The following is an 18,760-nucleotide window of genomic DNA, read 5'->3' on the forward strand; positions in this document are numbered from 1 at the left end:
ATAATGGAGGCCACTGTGTTCTTGGGGACCTTCAATGCTACAGAAATTGTTTTGGTATCCTTCCCCAGATCTGTGACTCGACACAATCCTGTCTCAGTGCTCTACGGACAATTGGCGCCGGAGGAGATGGCTGCCGTTTTACGGCCTCCAAACCAATTGTGCTATTGTGTGTGTTTTTTCATGTTATTTGTAACTTATTTTTTGCATATTATTTCTGTCACCGTCTCTTATGACCAAAAATATCTTCTGAATATCAGGACATCAATTACTCACCTCGTACTGGATGAAGACTTTTTCTTTAAGGAGTCAGACGCGAAGAATTTACTTCAGACACCCGACAAGGCCCAAATCCCAGTCATTCACATGAGAAAGAGACTGAGATATCGGGGATGTACATCGAGGTGCCTTGTAAGGATTCGATGGTGAGTGGGCAATCTGCCTCTACCATCAGCCCTATTAGCCAACGTACAATCATTGGATTACAAAATAGACGAAAATAGACAAAATCTACGATCACGAATATCCTACCAATGGGATATTAAAAACTGAATTTCACCGAGTTGTGGCTGAACGACGACATGGATAACATGAAGCTGGCGTTTTTTACGCTTCATCTGTAAGATAGAACAGCTGCCTCCGGTAAGACAAGGGGTGGCAGTCTAGTATATTTGTAAACAACAGCTGGTGCTGAATATTAAGGAAGTCTCAAGGTCTTGCTCGCCTGAGGTAGAGTATCTCATGATAAGCTGTAGACCACACTATCTACCAAGATAGTTTTTATCTATAAACCACAAACCAATACTGGCACTAAGACAGGACTCAATGAGCTGTATAAGGCCATAAGCAAACAAGAAAAGGCTCACCCAGAGGCGACACTACTAGTGGTCGGGGACATAAATGCAGGGAAACTTAAATCCGTTTTACCTCATTTCTACCAGCATGTTAAATGTGCAAACAGAGGGAAAAAAACTCTAGATCACCTTTACTCCACACACAGAGACACGTACAAAGCTCTCCCTCACCCTCCATTTGGCAAATCTGACCATAATTCTATCCTCCTGATTCCTGCTTACAAGCAAAAACTAAAGCAGGAAGTACCAGTGACTCGCTCAATAAACAAGTGGTCAGATGATGCAGATGCTAAGCTACAGGACTGTTTTGCTAGCACAGACTGGAATATGTTCCGGGATTCTTACGATGACATTGAGGAGTACACCGCATCAGTCACTGGCTACATCAATAAGTGCATCGATGATGTCGTCCCCACAGTGACCGTTCTTACATACCCCAACCAGAAGCCATGGATTACAGGCAAAATCTGCACTAAGCTAAAGGGTAGAGCTGCCGCTTTCAAAGAGCAGGACTCTAACCCGGACGCATATAAGAAATCCTGCTATGCCCTCAGACAAACCATCAAACAGGCAAAGCGTTAATACAGGACTAAGATTGAATCGTACTACACCGGCTCTGATACTCGTCGGATGTGGCAGGGCATGCAAACAGTTGCAGACTACAAAGAGAAGCACAGCAGCGAGCTGCCCAGTGACACGAGCCTACCAGAGGAGCTAAATTACTTCTCTGCTCGCTTCGAGGCAAGCAACACTGAAGAATGCATGAGAGTATCAGCTGTTCCGGACGGCTGTGTTTTCACACTCTCTTTAAACAGGTAAACATTCACAAGGCTGCAGGGCCAGACGGATTACCAGGACGTGTATTCTGAGCATGCGCTGACCATCTGTCAAGTGTCTTCACTGTATTACCAACATGTTTCAAGCAGACCACCATAGTCCCTGTGCCCAAGAACACTAAGGTAACCTGCCTAAATGACTACTGACCCATAGCACTCATGTCTGTAGCCATGAGGTGCTTTGAAAGGCTGGTCATGGCTCACATCAACACCACTATCCTAGAAACCATAGACCCACTCCAATTTGGATACCGCCCCAACAGATCCACAGATGATGCAATCTCTATTTTACTCCACACTGCCCTTTCTCACCTGGACAAAAGGAACACCTACATGAGAATGCTATTTATTGACTACAGCTCAGAGTTCAACAACATAGTGCCCACAAAGCTCATCACTAAGCTAAGGACCCTGGGACTAAAAACCTCCCTCTGCAACCGGATCGTGGACTTCCTGATGGGCCCCAGGTGTTAAGGGTAGGTAATAACACATCTGCCACGCTGATCCTCAACACGGGGGCCGCTCATGGGTGCGTGTTCAGTTCCCTCCTGTACTCCCTGTGCACCCATGACTGCATGACCAGGCACGACATTAAGTTTGCCGACGACACAATAGTGGTAGGCCTGATCACCGACAACAATGAGACAGCCTGTAGGGAGGAGGTCAGAGACCTGGCCTTGTGGTGTCAGGATAACAACCTCTCCCTCAACGTGATCAAGACAAAGGAGATGATTGTGGACTACAGCACGCCCCCATTCTCATCAATGGGGCTGTAGTTGAGCAGGTTGAGAGCTTCAAGTTCATTGGTGTCCACATCACCAACAAACTATCATGGTCCAAAGACACCAAGACAGTCATGAAGAGGGCACAACAAAGCCTATTCCCCCTCTGGAGAATGACAAGATTTGGCATGGGTCCTCAGATCCTCAAAAAGTTCTACAGCTGCACCATCGAGAGCATCCTGACTGGTTGCATCACTGCCTGGTAAGGCAACTGCTCGGCCTCTGACAGCAAGGCACTACAGAGGGTAGTGGATACGTCAAGTACATCACTGAGGCCAAGCTTCCTGTCATCCAGGACCTCTATACCAGACGGTGTAAGAGGAAGGCCCTAAAAATTGTCAAAGACTGCAGCCACCCTAGTCATAGACTGTTCTCTCTGCTACCGCAGGGCAAGCGGTACCAGAGCGCCAACTCTAGGTCCAAAAGGCTTCTTTACAGCTTCTACCCCCAAGACAGAAGATTCCTGAACAGCTAATCAAAGGGTTACCCAGACCCCTCTTTTACTCTGCTGCTACTCTCTTTTTATTATCTATGCATAGTCACTTTAACTCCACCTACATGTACATATTACATCAATTACCTCGACTAACCGGTGCACCCGCACATTGACTCTGTACCGGTACCCCCTGTATATACCCTCGCTACTGATATTTTACTGCTGCTCTTTAATTATAATTATACATTTTTTACTTATCTATTTTTCTTAAAACTGCATTGTTGGTTCAGGACTAAGGGCTTGTAAGTAAGCATTTCACTGTAAGGTCTACACCTATTGTATTCGACGCATGTGACAAATTCAATTTGATTTGATTAGATTAGAATTCCTTCGACCTCATGACTTGGTTTTTACTCTGACATGCACTATCAACTGTGGGACCTTATATAGACAGGTGTTTGCCTTTCCAAATCATGTCCAATCAATTGAATTTACCACAGGTGGACTCCAATCAAGTTGTAGAAACATCTCAAGGATGATCAATGGAAACAGGATGCACCTGAGCTCAATTTTGAGTCTCATAGCAAAGGGTCTGAATACTTACGTAAATATGCTTTGAAATGTGCCCCCAAACTGGCAAGTTCAAACAAACATATACAGTGCCTTCGTGCTGGGAACCAAACAAAGAAAAATATTACAAGGAAAAAAGGTTGAATGTCTTCTATTTGTTCTTAATATTTGGCAAAAGGTAAGTAAAAAAAATGAAACTACGGAAACAGTTCTTCAGATTCCAGCATGTTCCTAGCTGTACACCCTGTAGCTGAAAAGGCTTGAATTCAATAATGGTCTATTAGCAGCAGTCTGAGCCCCTCGGCTGAGTGTCACCACTGCTCCGGCCTGCTCCCTTGACACCCATGCCACGGTCCCGGCAAATCAGACCTGTTAACTACCATACGGAGGCTGCTCCCTGCCACGTGACACGCCGGCCCCAAAAAAATAGCCCGCAGCTGGAGAACCAAACACAACCCAAACACTGAGGCCCACTCACCAATTTGTGCCTTTCTGGCCCTACCCTTTATACATGTTTCCACTGCTTTTTGAGGCAACCAGAAAATATATTGTCAAATAACTACATATTTTTATTTTTACAATAGTTGTCATATCATCAGGTTTTGACCATTAATGCACTTTTTAGAGTGAGGAAGACACCCATGACACCCAAGGGAATGGCTACCCCTTCTGTAGTCCAAGTTAGCATGTCCACACACGCCCCGGCCAGCTGTGGGCTTTGTTTCAAATGCTATGAAATAAGGAACAACCCAACAACACAAAAATTCCTTTGAAAAGAGGAGACTGACTGACTGACTGAATGACTATGGGTGCCAGAGTGTGTGGTACAGTACTGTATAGCCAGCCATGCTCTCTGTGTCACGTCCTGACCAGTAAAAGGGGTTATTTGTTATTGTAGTTTGGTCAGGGTGTGGCAGGGGGTGTTTTTCTGTGTGTTTTGGGCATTCTATGTCCTTTTTTCTATGTGTTTGTATTTCTTTGTTTTGGCCTGATATGGCTCTCAATCAGGGACAGCTGTACATCGTTGTCGCTGATTGGGAGCCATACTTAGGTAGCCTGTTTTCCTTTGGGTTTTGTGGGGGGTTGTTTTCTGTCTTGTGTGTGTTCACCTGGCAGAACTGTTGGCTTTCATTTTCTTGTTTGTTTTAAAGTGTTTCATTAAATATAATTATGACCACTTACCACGCTGCATCTTGGTCCCCTCTTCCAGACGATCGTTACACTCTGTAAGCCTGCCTATATTGCTAAGTTAATTAGCCGCACATCACACTCCCCAGTGGCTGTGGCTCTGGCACAGTGATGACAGTAAACCAATTGGCAGTCGTGTTGAAGGGACTGCCGTCAAGCTGTGTGGCTCTCCGGTCACTTTCACCTCTCAAAAGTTCTTACTATTAGTTATTGAGATTATATCACTCAGCGATAGACTTTTAGCTTGGAGGTCTTTAGCTATTGAATCAGCATACCTCCGCTTTGAAAGTAATACACTAATAAAAAATGATTCAACTGCAAATCCTCCACCTTGTGAGGAGTATTTGATGCCACAAGGCAAACTGGATTATTATAATTATGTAAATAGTTTGTTGAGTCAAATTTTTATTACATTTAACCTTGATGCAGGAAACATTACTAAGTGGTAAACATACAGCAGCCCTGAATCCAGGGGCTTTGCACCAAGGTAGCAAAACATTAGTAATTTCTTCCAACATGAGAAGCATTAGCCAACTTCATCACAATGAAATCCAGTATCAATGGCTTCTTGAGTAACCTTAGTTAGCTCTATTAGAGCCTAGAATAGTGCCCTGTGTGGTGAAGTCATGAGAAAAGACCAGCAGCTTTTTGGTCTGTCTGGTGAGTGGACTGGCCTCCGTCATCACCTGCTCTAATAGCCCTTTTACTGGGAGAGAGCAGGGATGGGATTCTCATCTCTCTATCCCTCCCTCCACCCTCCTGTCTCTCCATCCATGCCAGCAAGAGTACTGTCTCTTTATAACCATCCTCTGCAGGGTCTGAAACAACCGGATGCATCCGTTTTTCAGGGGAAATGGAACGAGAGCCTGTGGCACGACTTCCGCTTTTGGATGTTAACAAGGTGACACTATATCTTAACTCCTCCTCCACATTTACTGGATTAGTTCAACAGTGCAGAAGAGAACCTCCTTTGCAGCTGATACCTTAGGTTACTCTATCACTGTGTTCCCAGTGGACACAGGCCCTGCTCCGGCGCAGATAGAGTCTCCTGTGTCAGGCAGAATGGGAGCCATTGTGGAGGGAGGCTCTGGGGAACAGAACGTCCACACAAAGACAGGCTGGGTTGGAGGCATTGGGTGTTAGGGGGAGACAGCATCTCGCCCAACCTGACATTGTCTATGGCTATGCCACTTTAAGCCAGGCACAACAATAACCGAAGAGTCCTGCATTTAACCAGGGAGTTCTGCAATTAATGCAATGCACTACACTACCTCTCAAATCCAATGGTTTGTATGGTAACTACGGGCCCTTAGGGATGGACCACTGACAGAACTAATATGGCGTCTGAGATGGGCACACAGAGGACAGAGGACATTGCTGCTGACAGAGACAAGTGAAACTGGAGACACAGTGACAGGTCCCCACTACTACAGACAAGGACCTTACTGAGAACCCCAAAAATGAATGTCCCTATTACATAAGAATTCCATTCTTTCTCACATCATTCATTCACTCTTTGGTAATCTACTGTGGTAAATTAAATAGTTACATTATGTAAGATATCAGATAATAACACGTATGGTTTTACATATACCTAAGTATCAAAAGTAAATGTAATTGCTCAACTATACTTAAGTTTTGAAAGTAAAGTAAAAGTAGAAATAATTTCAAATTCCATATACTAAACAAACCAGATGGCACCATTTTTTTATTTTTTATTATTTAGGGATAACCAGGGGAACACTCCAACATTCAGACATCATTTAGAAACAAAGCATTTGTGTTTAGTGAGTCTGCCAGATCAGAGGCAATAGGGGTGACCAGGGATGTTCTCTTGATAAGTGTGTGAATTGGACCATTTTCTTGTCGCTAGCCATTCAAAATGTAACGAGTACTTTGAGTGTCAGGGAAAATCTATGGAGTAAAAAGTACATTGTTTTGTTCATGAATGTAGTGAAGTAAAAGTAAACGTTGTTAAAAATATAAATAGTAAAGTAAAGTACAGATACCCCAAAAAACGACTGAAGTAGTACTTTAAAGTATTTTTACTTAAGTTCTTTACACCACTGGCATTATGTGGGTTGAATGCTGTAACAACACAGAATTTAAAAAATTATTCAAGTCCCATGATGGTATTGACTGCCCATTACTGCTTATCACTTATTAACCATAATTTATTCACATTACTTTACGTTAATAAAATATTTCAGTTGTTGTGTATATTACATTTGTTTTATTTGATGACTTTATTATTTCATTCCAAGTCATCTCATCTCTATAGAGCTGCTGCCTATGCTTTCTGACAAAATCACTAATCACTAGTTCTTCAAAGTAAATAAGGTATACTTTTATGATTGTTGAATACCAACTATCAATCACTTAGATCATGTATTTTCAGGTAGAGATACCTTGTGAACAGTGGAGGCTGGTGGGAGGAGCTATAGGAGGATGGGCTCATTGTAATGGCTGGAATGGAATCAATGGAACGGAGTCAAACGTGTTTTCCATATGTTTGATGTGTTTGATACCGTTCCATTTATTCCATTCCAGCCATTACAATGAGCCCATCCTCCTATAGCTCCTCCAATCAGCCTCCACTGCTCACGAAGCAACAGCTGCTCTCTACATCCCCCTCACAAAACTGCATTCTTCTGTCTCTTCCGTAGCAGGCGTAAAAGAAACACAGACCGGACAAGTAGATGCTTAATGGATTATGGTCATTGTAGTTAATTACCACGTTTTAAGCATTACACTATGTACAATATTGGTCCTGTTGGAAACTACAACTCCATACTACATCGCACAGTTTAGGCTGTATCTGATTTATCTCTTGAGAAACGGTGCAATGTGCACATTGAGCTCAGAAAAAAACTGTACAACATGGAATTCAAATAATTGAATCGGTCTGTCTATTAGTTGTTTAAAAAAAACAAAATATCCAACATTTCGGTTAATGGCTCAGAACTAGTAGGCCTATTGTGGCCTTTTTAGTGTGATATGTTACCATTAAATTAGTAATTGTGTATCCATATCATCTTTTTTTGTTAATCTATACCTAACCCACTGTATTCTCTGTGAGGATTTGTCATAGACATAGACAGATGACACATCTATGTATCTTTCCTATTATGGCGTCTGTGAGAACACGTGCAGCTCCATTGAGCCCATCTCCATTTTGAAGTAGTCCATTTTCTTCCTCTACTACTGCTATGAGTTGGCGAATTACTGCCACATTTAGTAATGGTTGGAATGTTCGTTCACAAGTATAATTCATTGGCTGACCTCTCCTGGTAGACTGGATGGAATTATGTGATCCTTTCTTTAACCCATAGGAAGTCCCACCCAGTTGACCACTTCAACGTGTGAAATTCCTCAATGGTGCTGCCCATGCTAAAATGGGCTTTTGGCACTAGAATTGTCTAAGTCTATGTGATTTGTTACTCTAAGCTCTCAGCCAAACCAAAAAATGTAATTGTTCTGTGGCAAGGAGCTCATCAAACATACAGTACCAGTCAAAAGTTTGGACACACCTACTCATTCAAGGGTTTTTCTTTATTTTTACTATTTTCTACATTGTAGAAAAATAGTGAAGACATCAAAACTATGAAATAACACATATGGAATCATGTAGTAACCAAAAAAGTGTTAAACAAATCAAAATATATTTTAGATTCTTCAAAGTAGCCACCCTTTGTCTTGATGACAGCTTTCCACACTTGGCATTCTTTCATCCAGCTTCACCTGGAATGCTTTTCCAACAGTCTTGAAGGAGTTCCCACATATGCTGAGCACTTGTTGGCTGCTTTTCCTTCACTCTGCGGTCCAACTCATCCCAAACCATCTCAGTTGTGTTGAGGTCGGGTGACTGTGGAGGCCAGGTCATCTGATCCAGCACTCCATCACTCTCCTTCTTGGTCAAATAGCCCTTACACAGCCTGGAGGTGTGTTGGGTCAATGTCCTGTTGAAAAACAAATGATAGTCCCGCTAATCGCAAACCAGATGGGATGGCGTATCGCTGCAGAATGCCGTGGTAGCCATGCTGGTTAAGTGTGCCTTGAATTCTAAATAAATCACTGACAGTGTCACCAGCAAAGCACCCCCACACCTCCTCCTCCATGCTTCATGGTGGGAACTACACATGCAGAGATGATCTGTTCACCTACTCTGCGTCTCACAAAGACACGGCGGTTGGAACCAAAAATCTAAATTTGGACTCATTAGACCAAAGGAGAGATTTCCACCAGTCTAATGTCCATTGCTCATGTTTCTTGGCCCAAGCAGGTCTCTTCTTCTTATTGGTGTCCTTTATTAGTTGTTTCTCTGCAGCAATTCGACCATGAAGGCCTGATTCACGAAATGTGTCTGTTACTTGAACTCATTTATTTGGGCTGGAATTTCTGAGGCTGGTAACTCAAATTAACTTATCCTCTGCAGCAGAGGTAACTGGGTCTTCCTTTCATGTGGCGGTCCTTATGAGAGCCAATGTCATCATTGCGCTTGATGGTTTTTGCAACTGCACTTGAAGAAATGTTCAATGTTCTTGAAATGTTCCACATTGACTGACCTTCATGTCTTAAAGTAATGATGGACTGTCGTTTCTCTTTGCTTATTTGAGCTGTTCTTACCATAATATGGACTTGGTCTTGGCTATCTCTGGTATACCACCCCTATCTTGTCACAACACAACAGATTGGCTCAAACGCATTAGGAAATGAAAGAAATTCCACAAATTAACTTTTAATAAGGCATTGAAATGCATTCCAGGTGACTACCTCATCATACTGGTTGAGAGAATGCCAAGAGTGTGAAACGCTGTCATCAAGGCAAAGGGTGGCTACTTTGAAGAATCTAAAATCTAAAATATATTTTGATTTGTTTAACAATTTTTAATTTTTAATTTCACCTTTATTTAACCAGGTAGGCCAGTTGAGAACAAGTTCTCACTTACAACTGCGACCTGGCCAAGATAAAGCAAAGCAGTGCGACAAAAACAACAACACAAAGTTACACATGGGATAAACAAATGTACAGTCAATAACACAATAGAAAATATGTATACAGTGTGTGCAAATGAAGTAAGGAGGTAAGGCAATAAATAGGCCATAGCGAAGTAATTACAATTTAGCAAATAACACTGAAGTAACAGATGTGCAGATGAGGATGTGCAACTAGAAATACTGGTGTGCAAAAGAGCATGATCCCATATGTGTTATTTCATAGTTTTGATGTCTTCACTATTATTCTACATTGTAGAAAATAGTAAAAATTAAGAAAAATTCTTGAATACTCGGTGTCCAAAATTTTTACTGGTACTGTAAGTGGGAATGTGGTGACATCTAGTGGCAAAAATTGGTGATGACAGGTTTGAACGAAAGAAACCAATGGGCTTGCTGTTTACTCAGAACGGTTTCTCTCGACCAATCAATGCTAACGATGTTGTTATAATAGAAAAAAAGAGAAAAAAATGGCGTTCATTGTCTTGTACATCTGACTAAGTACCACGTTAGGCTAAAGTAACATTTATACATTCTCGACGTTTCACGTGAGTATTAATTTAACTGGTAGTTTATCTATCTAACGCTACGTATATCATAGTATGCATCTTGAATACGCCAGGGCTCTCGTTTAACTTCACCCTGCCTGCACAGACAGACAGCTGTAGCTAGCTAGCTAGCCACTTTGCTGAGGAAGACATTGCTAGCTTGTCATGTTTTTGGTAGATAATTATATTTCTCAAATGTACATTGTAATACGTCAACAACTGTCTTGCAAACATAGTCTACACGGGGGAAATCAATAAACGAGCTAGAAAGTCTCATCCGGTACGGTAGAGTAGTTATGCCTGCCCGGTTCATGGGCATAGCGACGCGTTACGTGCGCCTGAGCATTCTTTAACATCTCCTTCGCAGATTTCTTCAGTAATTTTGTTACTTCTCACCAAAGCAACGATGTTGGTTGAGCGCGGACAAATTCTGTGTGGGCAGGGTGTAATTTCTCAAATACGAATAAACAACTAAACACTTTGTTGACAACCAGACTGTTTCTGGTTCATGCATGCGTGTCGGATCTGAACCAGAGGTACATGCATAACATCTAAGTCGTGAGCCAGCAGTGTCGACTAGGCTCAACTTTGTTGCTAGTTTCACCAACAAAAACGTACATCATGGAGCTTATACATCGTATGACATTGACATATGCAAAAAAAAAAACGAACTCTTGAATTCCATGTAAGGCATGTGGTTGATAGATAATGTGTGTGGCTCTTGTCAGTATGAAGGTGGTCAATTTGAAACAAGCCATCCTCCAGGCTTGGAAGGAGCGCTGGAGCGACTATCAATGGGCCATCAACATCAAAAAGAACTTCCCAAAGGGAGCCACATGGGACTACCTGAACTTGGCAGGTCAGCTGATTTATGTTGATCATCCATGTAAATGCTTGGGAAGTGGAAGTAAACAATGAATGTGTATGATTTCATTATTGTTGTATTTCCCTATGTTCCAGAGGCTCTCATGGAGCAGGCAATGATTGGCCCTTCTCCCAACCCGCTCATCTTGTCCTACCTCAAGTATGCCATCAGTTCCCAGGTAAGGTTTACATTTTGGAACCCATATTTTACCATATACATGACCTCAAAATACACACACATTCCAGGCGATATGTGAAAATTATAACTTTTTGATAAAAGCATGAAACTTTGTTCACCTGTACAGTTTGAGGCCCTTAACATTTTCAGATATGGAGCCATCGCAAAAACGACTCATAGCGGCCATTTTCCATTCCACCATAACCAAGTAATGTATTTTGCGTCATATCTCCTGAACCAAACATAAAAACATAGGGTTAGACATTACACGTTCTATGTTTTGATGGTCAAGGATTACAATGGTGCCATGTACAACATCATAAACAGTTCAGATTATTATATAATGGTGGACTGCCATGGAAAGAAATGTACCCAATAGAATATTATTTCTGTGGCGTACTGCTGTCATCTTTCCCCTGCCTGTGAATGTGGATACTGTGTGTAGGGTTCACACAAGGTGCTTAAAGTACTTGAGTTTGGCACTCTGAAATTCAAGTACTGGAATACCTTAAATCAGACATTTTCTCAAGTTGGTACTTAAAAATGACTTGAATTAAAATGCGAGGAGAACAGAAAATGAGGAAATACGTTGATATGAAAAACATTAGAAATGCCTTGGTCTAGAGAATTTATTTCCAGGCAGACTACTGAATTTTATTTGTTCGTGTTTCGCGCTCTGGTTGCCAGGCGAGTTTGCTCATTCCACCCACACTGCCACTCAGACAGGCAGGTACAGAACTGACTGATTCGGCGCTGCCAAACGTTACATTGATAGCTAAAATGCCAGGCAAATATAGATTCAATCTTGCCTGGCGGGATATTGATGTTTATGAATGGGTTTTGCCAGACCCAACCAGGGATATAGTGATGGGTAAATGCCGTTAACGCATTTTTTTTATTTTGTTCATTGTCGTTTACGCACTTATTGCATTCCCAGTGTTGCTCAAGGCTTCTTGATCGAAGTTCTAATCACGCCTAACTCTGTGAATGATTCATGTATGCTCGTTATATTTGTCAGCTCCCCCGGTTTTGCCTTGTTAGCAGCGCATTCATTCACCACTTTGTCCAATGGGAAACTCTGCCATGTCAACAGAAATCCCCCAAACAAAAACCCTTTGACTCACGGAGAATGAGTAAATAGTCGGGGATATTTCAATCAGATGTCTAGCCAGCTAGATTGAACCTAGGAACCTAGGAAGAAACCTAGAGGTGAACCAGTCTCTGAGGTGTGGCCAGTCCTCTTCTGGCTGTGCCGGGTGGCGGTTATAAGAGTACATTGCCAGATTGTTCTTCAAGATGTTCAAATGTTCATAGATGACTGACAGGGTCAAATAATAATCACAGTGGTTGTAGAGGGCAACAGGTCAGTACCTCAGGTTTAAATGTCAATTGGCTTTTCATAGCCGAGCATTGAGTTAGAGACAGCAGATGCGGTAGAGCGAGGGAGTCGAAAACAGCAGGTCCGGGACGAGGTAGCACGTCTGGTGAACAGGTCAGGGTTCCCTAGCCGCAGGCAGAACAGTTGAAACTGGAGCAGCAGCACGACCAGGTGACTCAACTCACTCAAGTGATACCCCCTCCTAGGGATGACATGGAAGAGCACTACTAGTAAGCCAGTGACTCAGCCCCTGTAATAGGGTCAGAGGCAGAGAATCCCAGTGGAGAGAGGGGAGGCAGGCAGAAACAGCAAGGGCGGTTCGTCACTCCAGTGTCTTGCCGTTCACCTTCGCAACCCTGGGCCAGACTACACTCAATCATAGGATCTACTGAAGAGATGAGTCTTCAGTAAGGACTTAAATGTCGAGACCGAGTCTGCGTCTCTCACACGGATAGGCAGATCATTCCATAAAAATTGAGCTCTATAGGAGAAAGCCCTGCCTCCAGCTGTTTGCTTAGAAATTCTAGGGACAATAAAGAGGCCTGCGTCTTGTGACCATAGCATACGTCTAGGTATGTACGGCAGGACCAAATCGGAGAGATGGGTCGGAGCAAGCCCATGTAATGATTTGTAGGTTAGCAGTAAAACCTTGAAATCAGTCGTAGCCTTAACAGGAAGCCAATGTAGAGAGGTTAGCACTGGAGTAATGTGATCAAATATTTTGGTCCTAGTCAGGATTCTAGCAGCCGTGTTTAGCACTACCTGAAGTTTTTTTGTGCTTTGTCCGGGTAGCCGGAGAGTAGAGCATTGCAGTAGCCTAATCTAGAAGTGACAAAAGCATGGATTAGCTTTTCTGCATCATTTGTGGACAAAAGGTTTCAGATTTTTGCAATTTTACAAAGATGGAAAAATGCTGTCCTTGAAATATTCTTGATATGATCATCAAAAGAGAGATCAGGGTCCAGAGTAAAGGCGAGGTCTTTCAGGTTTATTTGAGACAACTGTACAACCATCAAGATTAATTGTCAGATCCAACAGCAGATCTTTGTTTCTTGGGACCTAGAACTAGCATCTCTGCTTTGTCCGAGTTTAAAAGTAAAACATTTGCTGCCATCCACTGCCTTATGTCTGAGACACAGGCTTTCCGGGTAGGCATTTTGGGGCTTCACCATGTTTCATTGAAATGTACAGCTGGGTGTAGTCCGCATAGCAGTGAATGTTGACATTGTGTTTCTGAATTACATCACCAAGAGTTAGAATATATAGTGAAAACAATAGTGGTCCAAATACAGAACCTTGAGGAATGCCGAAACTTACAATTGAGTTGTCAGAAGACAAACCATCTACAGAGACAAACCGATATCTTTCCGACAGATGAGATCTGAACTAGGCAAGAACTTGTCTGTGTAGACCAATTTGGGTTTCCAATATCTCCAAAAGAATGTGGTGATCGATGGTGTCAAAAGCAGCACTAAGGTCTAGGAGCACGAGGACCGATTTACCACCTTTACGAGTGCAGTCTCAGTGCTATGATGGGGTCTAAAACCAGACTGAAGCATTTTGTATACATTATTTGTCTTCAGGAAGGCAGTGAGTTGCTGCGCAAAAGCTTTTTTTTTTTTAAATATTGAGAGGAATGGGAGATTTGATATAGGCAGATTTAGTTTTTTTAAATATTTTCCGGGTCAAGGTTTGGCTTTTTCAAGAGAGGCTTTAATACTGCCACTTTTAGTGAGTTTGGTACACATCCGGTGGATAGGGAGCCATTTGTATTGTTCAACAGGAGGGCCAAGCACAGGAAGTAGCTCTCAGCACAACTGAGCTTTGGAGAAATGCGCAGATTCAAAGTAGAGTCTGTAATTAGTTTTTCAATCATCATGATCTTTTCATCGAAGTTTGAATTTATCACTGTTGAAGTGAAAGCTAACCTCCTGAATGCTGCTTTTTAGTTAGCTTTGCAACAGGATCAAAAATACATTTTGGATTGTTCTTATTCTCCTCAATTAGGTTGGAAAAATAGGATGATCGAGCTCTTTGATATTGCACGGTACTGTCTTTCCAAGTTAGTTGGAACGGAAATGGTGGAGCGCAATTACCGTTCCAACTTTTTGGGCTCGGCGGGAGCAAATTTCTTGTGACCAATGTTTTGTTTTTAGGGATTTGACTGCATCTAGGGTATTACGCAAGGTTAAATTAAGACCCTCAGTTAAGTGGTTAACCGATTTGTGTACGCCGATGTCCTTGGGTAGGTGGAGGGAGTCTGAAAGGGCATCTAGGAATCTTTGGGTTGTCTGTGAATTTATAGCACTGCTTTTGATGGTCCTTGGTTGGGGTCTGAGCAGATTATTTGTTGCGATTGCAAACGTAATAAAATGGTGGTCCGATAGTCCAGGATTATGAGGAAAAACATTTAAGATCCACAACATTTATTCCATGGGACTAAACTAGGACCAGAGTATGACTGTGGCAGTGAGAAGGTCTGGAGACATGTTGGACAAAACCCACTGAGTCGATGATGGCTCCGAAAGCCTTTGGGAGTGGGTATGTGGACTTTTCCATGTGACTATTGAAGTCACCAAAAATGTGAATATCTGCCATGACTTCAAGGTCGGATTAGGTATTCAGGTAACTCCGTGAGGAACGTTGTATACGGCCCAGGAGGCCAGTAAACAGTAGCTATAAAAAGTGATTGACTAGGCTGCATAGATTTCATGACTAGAAGCTCAAAAGACAGTCTTTTTTTCTGTAAATTGCAATTTGCTCTCATAAATGTTAGCAACACCTCCGCCTTTGCGTGATGCACGGGGGATATGGTCACTAGTGTAACCAGGAGGAGAGGCCTCATTTTAACACAGTACATTCATCAGGCTTGGGCCATGTTTCAGTCAGGCCAATCACTTCAAGATTATGATCAGTGATTAGTTCACTTCCAAGGCAGTCATAGACAATGAAGGTTCTAACATTAATTAACCCTATTTTGAGATGTGAGATCAATCTCTTTCAATAATGACAGGAAGGGAGGTCTTTATTCCAGTGATATTGTTAAGGCGAACACCGCCATGTTTTGTTTTGCTCAACCTAGATCGAGGCGCAAACATGGTCTCAATGGGGATAGCTGAGCTGACTACACTGACTGTGTGCTAGTGGCAGACAGCCTGCCAGCTTAGTGAAGTCTCTCATTGTGGTGCTAGAGGAGTTAGACAGGGCTCTATGTTCATAGATAAGATGAGAGCACCCCTCCAGCTAGGATGGAGTCTGTCACTCCTCAGCAGGCCAGGTGTGGTCCTGTTTGTCAGTGAATCTCAGAAAGAGGGCCAATTATCTACACATTTTTATCTTTTGGGAGGGGCAGAAAACATTACAGCCTCAAGTCTTGGGTATGATGCTACAAGCTTGGCACACCTGTATTTGGGGAGGTTCTCCCATTCTTCTCAGCAAATTGTCTCAAGTTCTGTCAGGTTGGATGGGGACCGTCGCTGCACAGCTATTTTCAGGTCTCTCCGGAGATGTTCGATCAGGTTCAAGTCTGGGGTTTGGCTTGGCCACTCAAGGACATTCAGAGCCTTGTTCCAAAGCAACTCCTGCGTTGTCGTGGTTGTGTGCTTAGGGTTGTTGTCCTTCTGGAAGGTTCTCCCATCTCCACAGAGGAGCTCTGTCAGAGTGACCATCGGGTTATTGGTCATCTCCCCGAGCAAGGTCCTTCTTCCCTGATTGCTCAGTTTGGCTGGGAGGCCAGCTCTAGGAAGAGTCTTGGTGGTTCCAAACTTCTTCTATTTAAAATGGAGGCCACTGTGTTATTGGGGTCTTTCAATGCTGCAGAAATGTTTTGGTACCCTTCCCCAGATCTGTGCCCCAACACAATCCTTTCTCGGAGCTCTGTGGACAATTCCTTCGACCTCATGGCTTGGTTTTTCCAATCAAGTTGTAGAAACATCTCAAGGATGATCATTGGAAACAGGATGCATCTGAGCTCAATTTCGAGTCTCAACACAAATGGTCTGAATACTTATGTAAATAAGGTATCAGTTTTTATTTTTAATACATTTGCAAACATTTCTAAACCTGCTTTCACTTTGTCACTATGGGGTATAGTGTGTAGATTTATGAGGGCGGGGGGTGGGAAACGATTTAATCCATTTTAGAATAAGGCTGTAATGTAACAAAAGTTGATCTGAATACTTTCTGAATGCACTGTAGTTGTGTTATGTGGGTGTCACTGAGTAGGCTGATACACCATTTCATGGGGGCACAATCTATAGATTAGGCCAGGGTTTCCCAAACCCGGTCCTAGGGGCCCCCCCTGGGTGCAAATCTTTTGACCTAGCACTACACAGCTGAATTAAATAATCAATGCTTGATGATGAGTTGGTTATTTGAATCAGCTGTGTGTAGTACTTGGGCAAAAAACAAAACCTACACCCAGGGTGGGCCCCAGGACCAAGTTTGGGAAACCCTGGGTTAGACTGTACAGTGCAATATGATTGTCCAATGCACACAATATACTGACTTTGAAGGTGATTTTCCACAGTCAATGTCCTGCAATAAGAGCTAAGATGCTAATATTTGTTTATACTCTTGAGAATAGTTTTCTGTGGCTGTCACTGAGTACGCTGATACCCCATTTCATAGCTAAGGCTTTATAGTGCCCTCAATGCAATTATGCAGTCTAATACTTCCACAGTTGGATTTCAACAGTTTTTTGGGCCAACTAATAAATCATTGTATTTCATTTTAAATGATGTAGCAACATTCCAATCTAGTCCAAATATGGCATGATTTCCCTGTGTGTATTTGTTTGCTTTGCTTTCAATAAGGGAGTTTTTTTTAAGGCAAACTGCAAATTCTACTTTTGTGGCTAATTGTTATTGTGGCTAGTGTTCAGCAGGAGGAAGGACACAACTTTAGCAAACGTTTAGATAGATAGAAATGTATTATGTAGAACAAACATGCCTCTGATTCTAAGGAATCATGTCAGTTCTATTAATGGCATTTCTATCTGCACTGTACCAAAACGTTTTTGTACTTAACATGCCCACTGAGCTATATACGAACCCCGCTCTGCCCATCGCTTGTCTGTCTGGAAAGCTTCCTCAAATGAACACGTGTGTTGGGCAGGGTCGGACCAGGCTGACCCCACCCACAGCTCATACCGCCCGTTCCGTGGTGAGGGGTTTCTCTAGCGGTTAGAGCGTTTGGCCAGTAACTGAAAGGTTGCTAGTTCCAATCCCCGAGTCGACAAGGTGCAAAATCGGTCATTGTGCCCTTGAGCAAGGCAATTAACCTTAATTGCTCCAGAGTCACTGTTGATAATTGCAGACCCTGGCCGTTACCCCACTCTCCGAGGGTGTCTCATGGAGAGTGAAATATGCAAAAAACGCATTGTGAAATAGGACAAATATTAGTATCTACCCAAATTAATATTATAAAATCTGTGTCCAGATATTTTCAAAGGCCTTCCTGTGTTCCTTGAATTTACACAGTATCCACTTTCACAACCAGCGGCGGCAAGACGACAGCTGAAATAATACTATTTTGGGTACGTTGTCAGAAAGTGATTTTATTGGAATTCTTCCCGTTGCTTACCATGGCACTTTACCATTTATATAATAATCAGAATTGTTTCTGGTGTACATGGCACTGTTGGAATCATTGACCAACAAAACATAGTTGCAGACCTCACCCTTTCTGTGTTATCATGTTTGGTTCAGGAGATATGACACAAAATAAATGTTTTCATTATGGCGGAATGGAAAATGGCCGGCAGGAGGTGTTTCTGCGATGGCTCCTTACCTGAAAATGTTCAGGGCCCCAAACAGTACAAGTGTACTAAGTTTCATGCTTTTATGAAAAAGTGAATATCTCAAATTTGTTTCATATTGCTTGGACTAATGTAAGATCTGTCTTTGGTTGCTGTGATATTGAAGGGTTAATCTGTATATTCTTCCCATGGTAGGAAAGTTGATTTATGCACAATTATTATTAATAGAAACCATTGTATTTCCTCAGATGGTCTCTTATTCAAGTGTACTCTTAGCCATCAGTAAGGTGAGTTGGGTTCCTCTTTCTGTCACTCTGGCCAATAACAACTGTCTGACTGCTACCAGACATGCATGCTTTCATCGGATGACAACTTG

The 18,760-nt window shown here is 42.5% G+C and overlaps 1 protein-coding gene across 3 annotated transcripts in view; it reads left to right on the forward strand.

Annotated features, from left to right (window-relative positions):
* The first annotated feature begins 10,088 nt into the window (after positions 1-10,088).
* Positions 10,089-18,760, forward strand: part of LOC115200945 (mediator of RNA polymerase II transcription subunit 24) — a 32,834-nt gene continuing 24,162 nt past the window's right edge. For all 3 annotated transcript variants that reach the window (XM_029764085.1, XM_029764086.1, XM_029764087.1), the window contains exons 1-4: positions 10,089-10,206; positions 10,935-11,065; positions 11,167-11,249; positions 18,633-18,671. In XM_029764085.1, coding sequence (XP_029619945.1) covers positions 10,936-11,065; positions 11,167-11,249; positions 18,633-18,671 — 252 coding nt within the window. In that variant the 5' untranslated portion in view covers positions 10,089-10,206; position 10,935. The remainder of the gene's footprint in view (positions 10,207-10,934; positions 11,066-11,166; positions 11,250-18,632; positions 18,672-18,760) is intronic.

Source organism: Salmo trutta, chromosome 10 (assembly GCF_901001165.1).
Source record: "Salmo trutta chromosome 10, fSalTru1.1, whole genome shotgun sequence".
NCBI lineage: Eukaryota > Metazoa > Chordata > Actinopteri > Salmoniformes > Salmonidae > Salmo > Salmo trutta.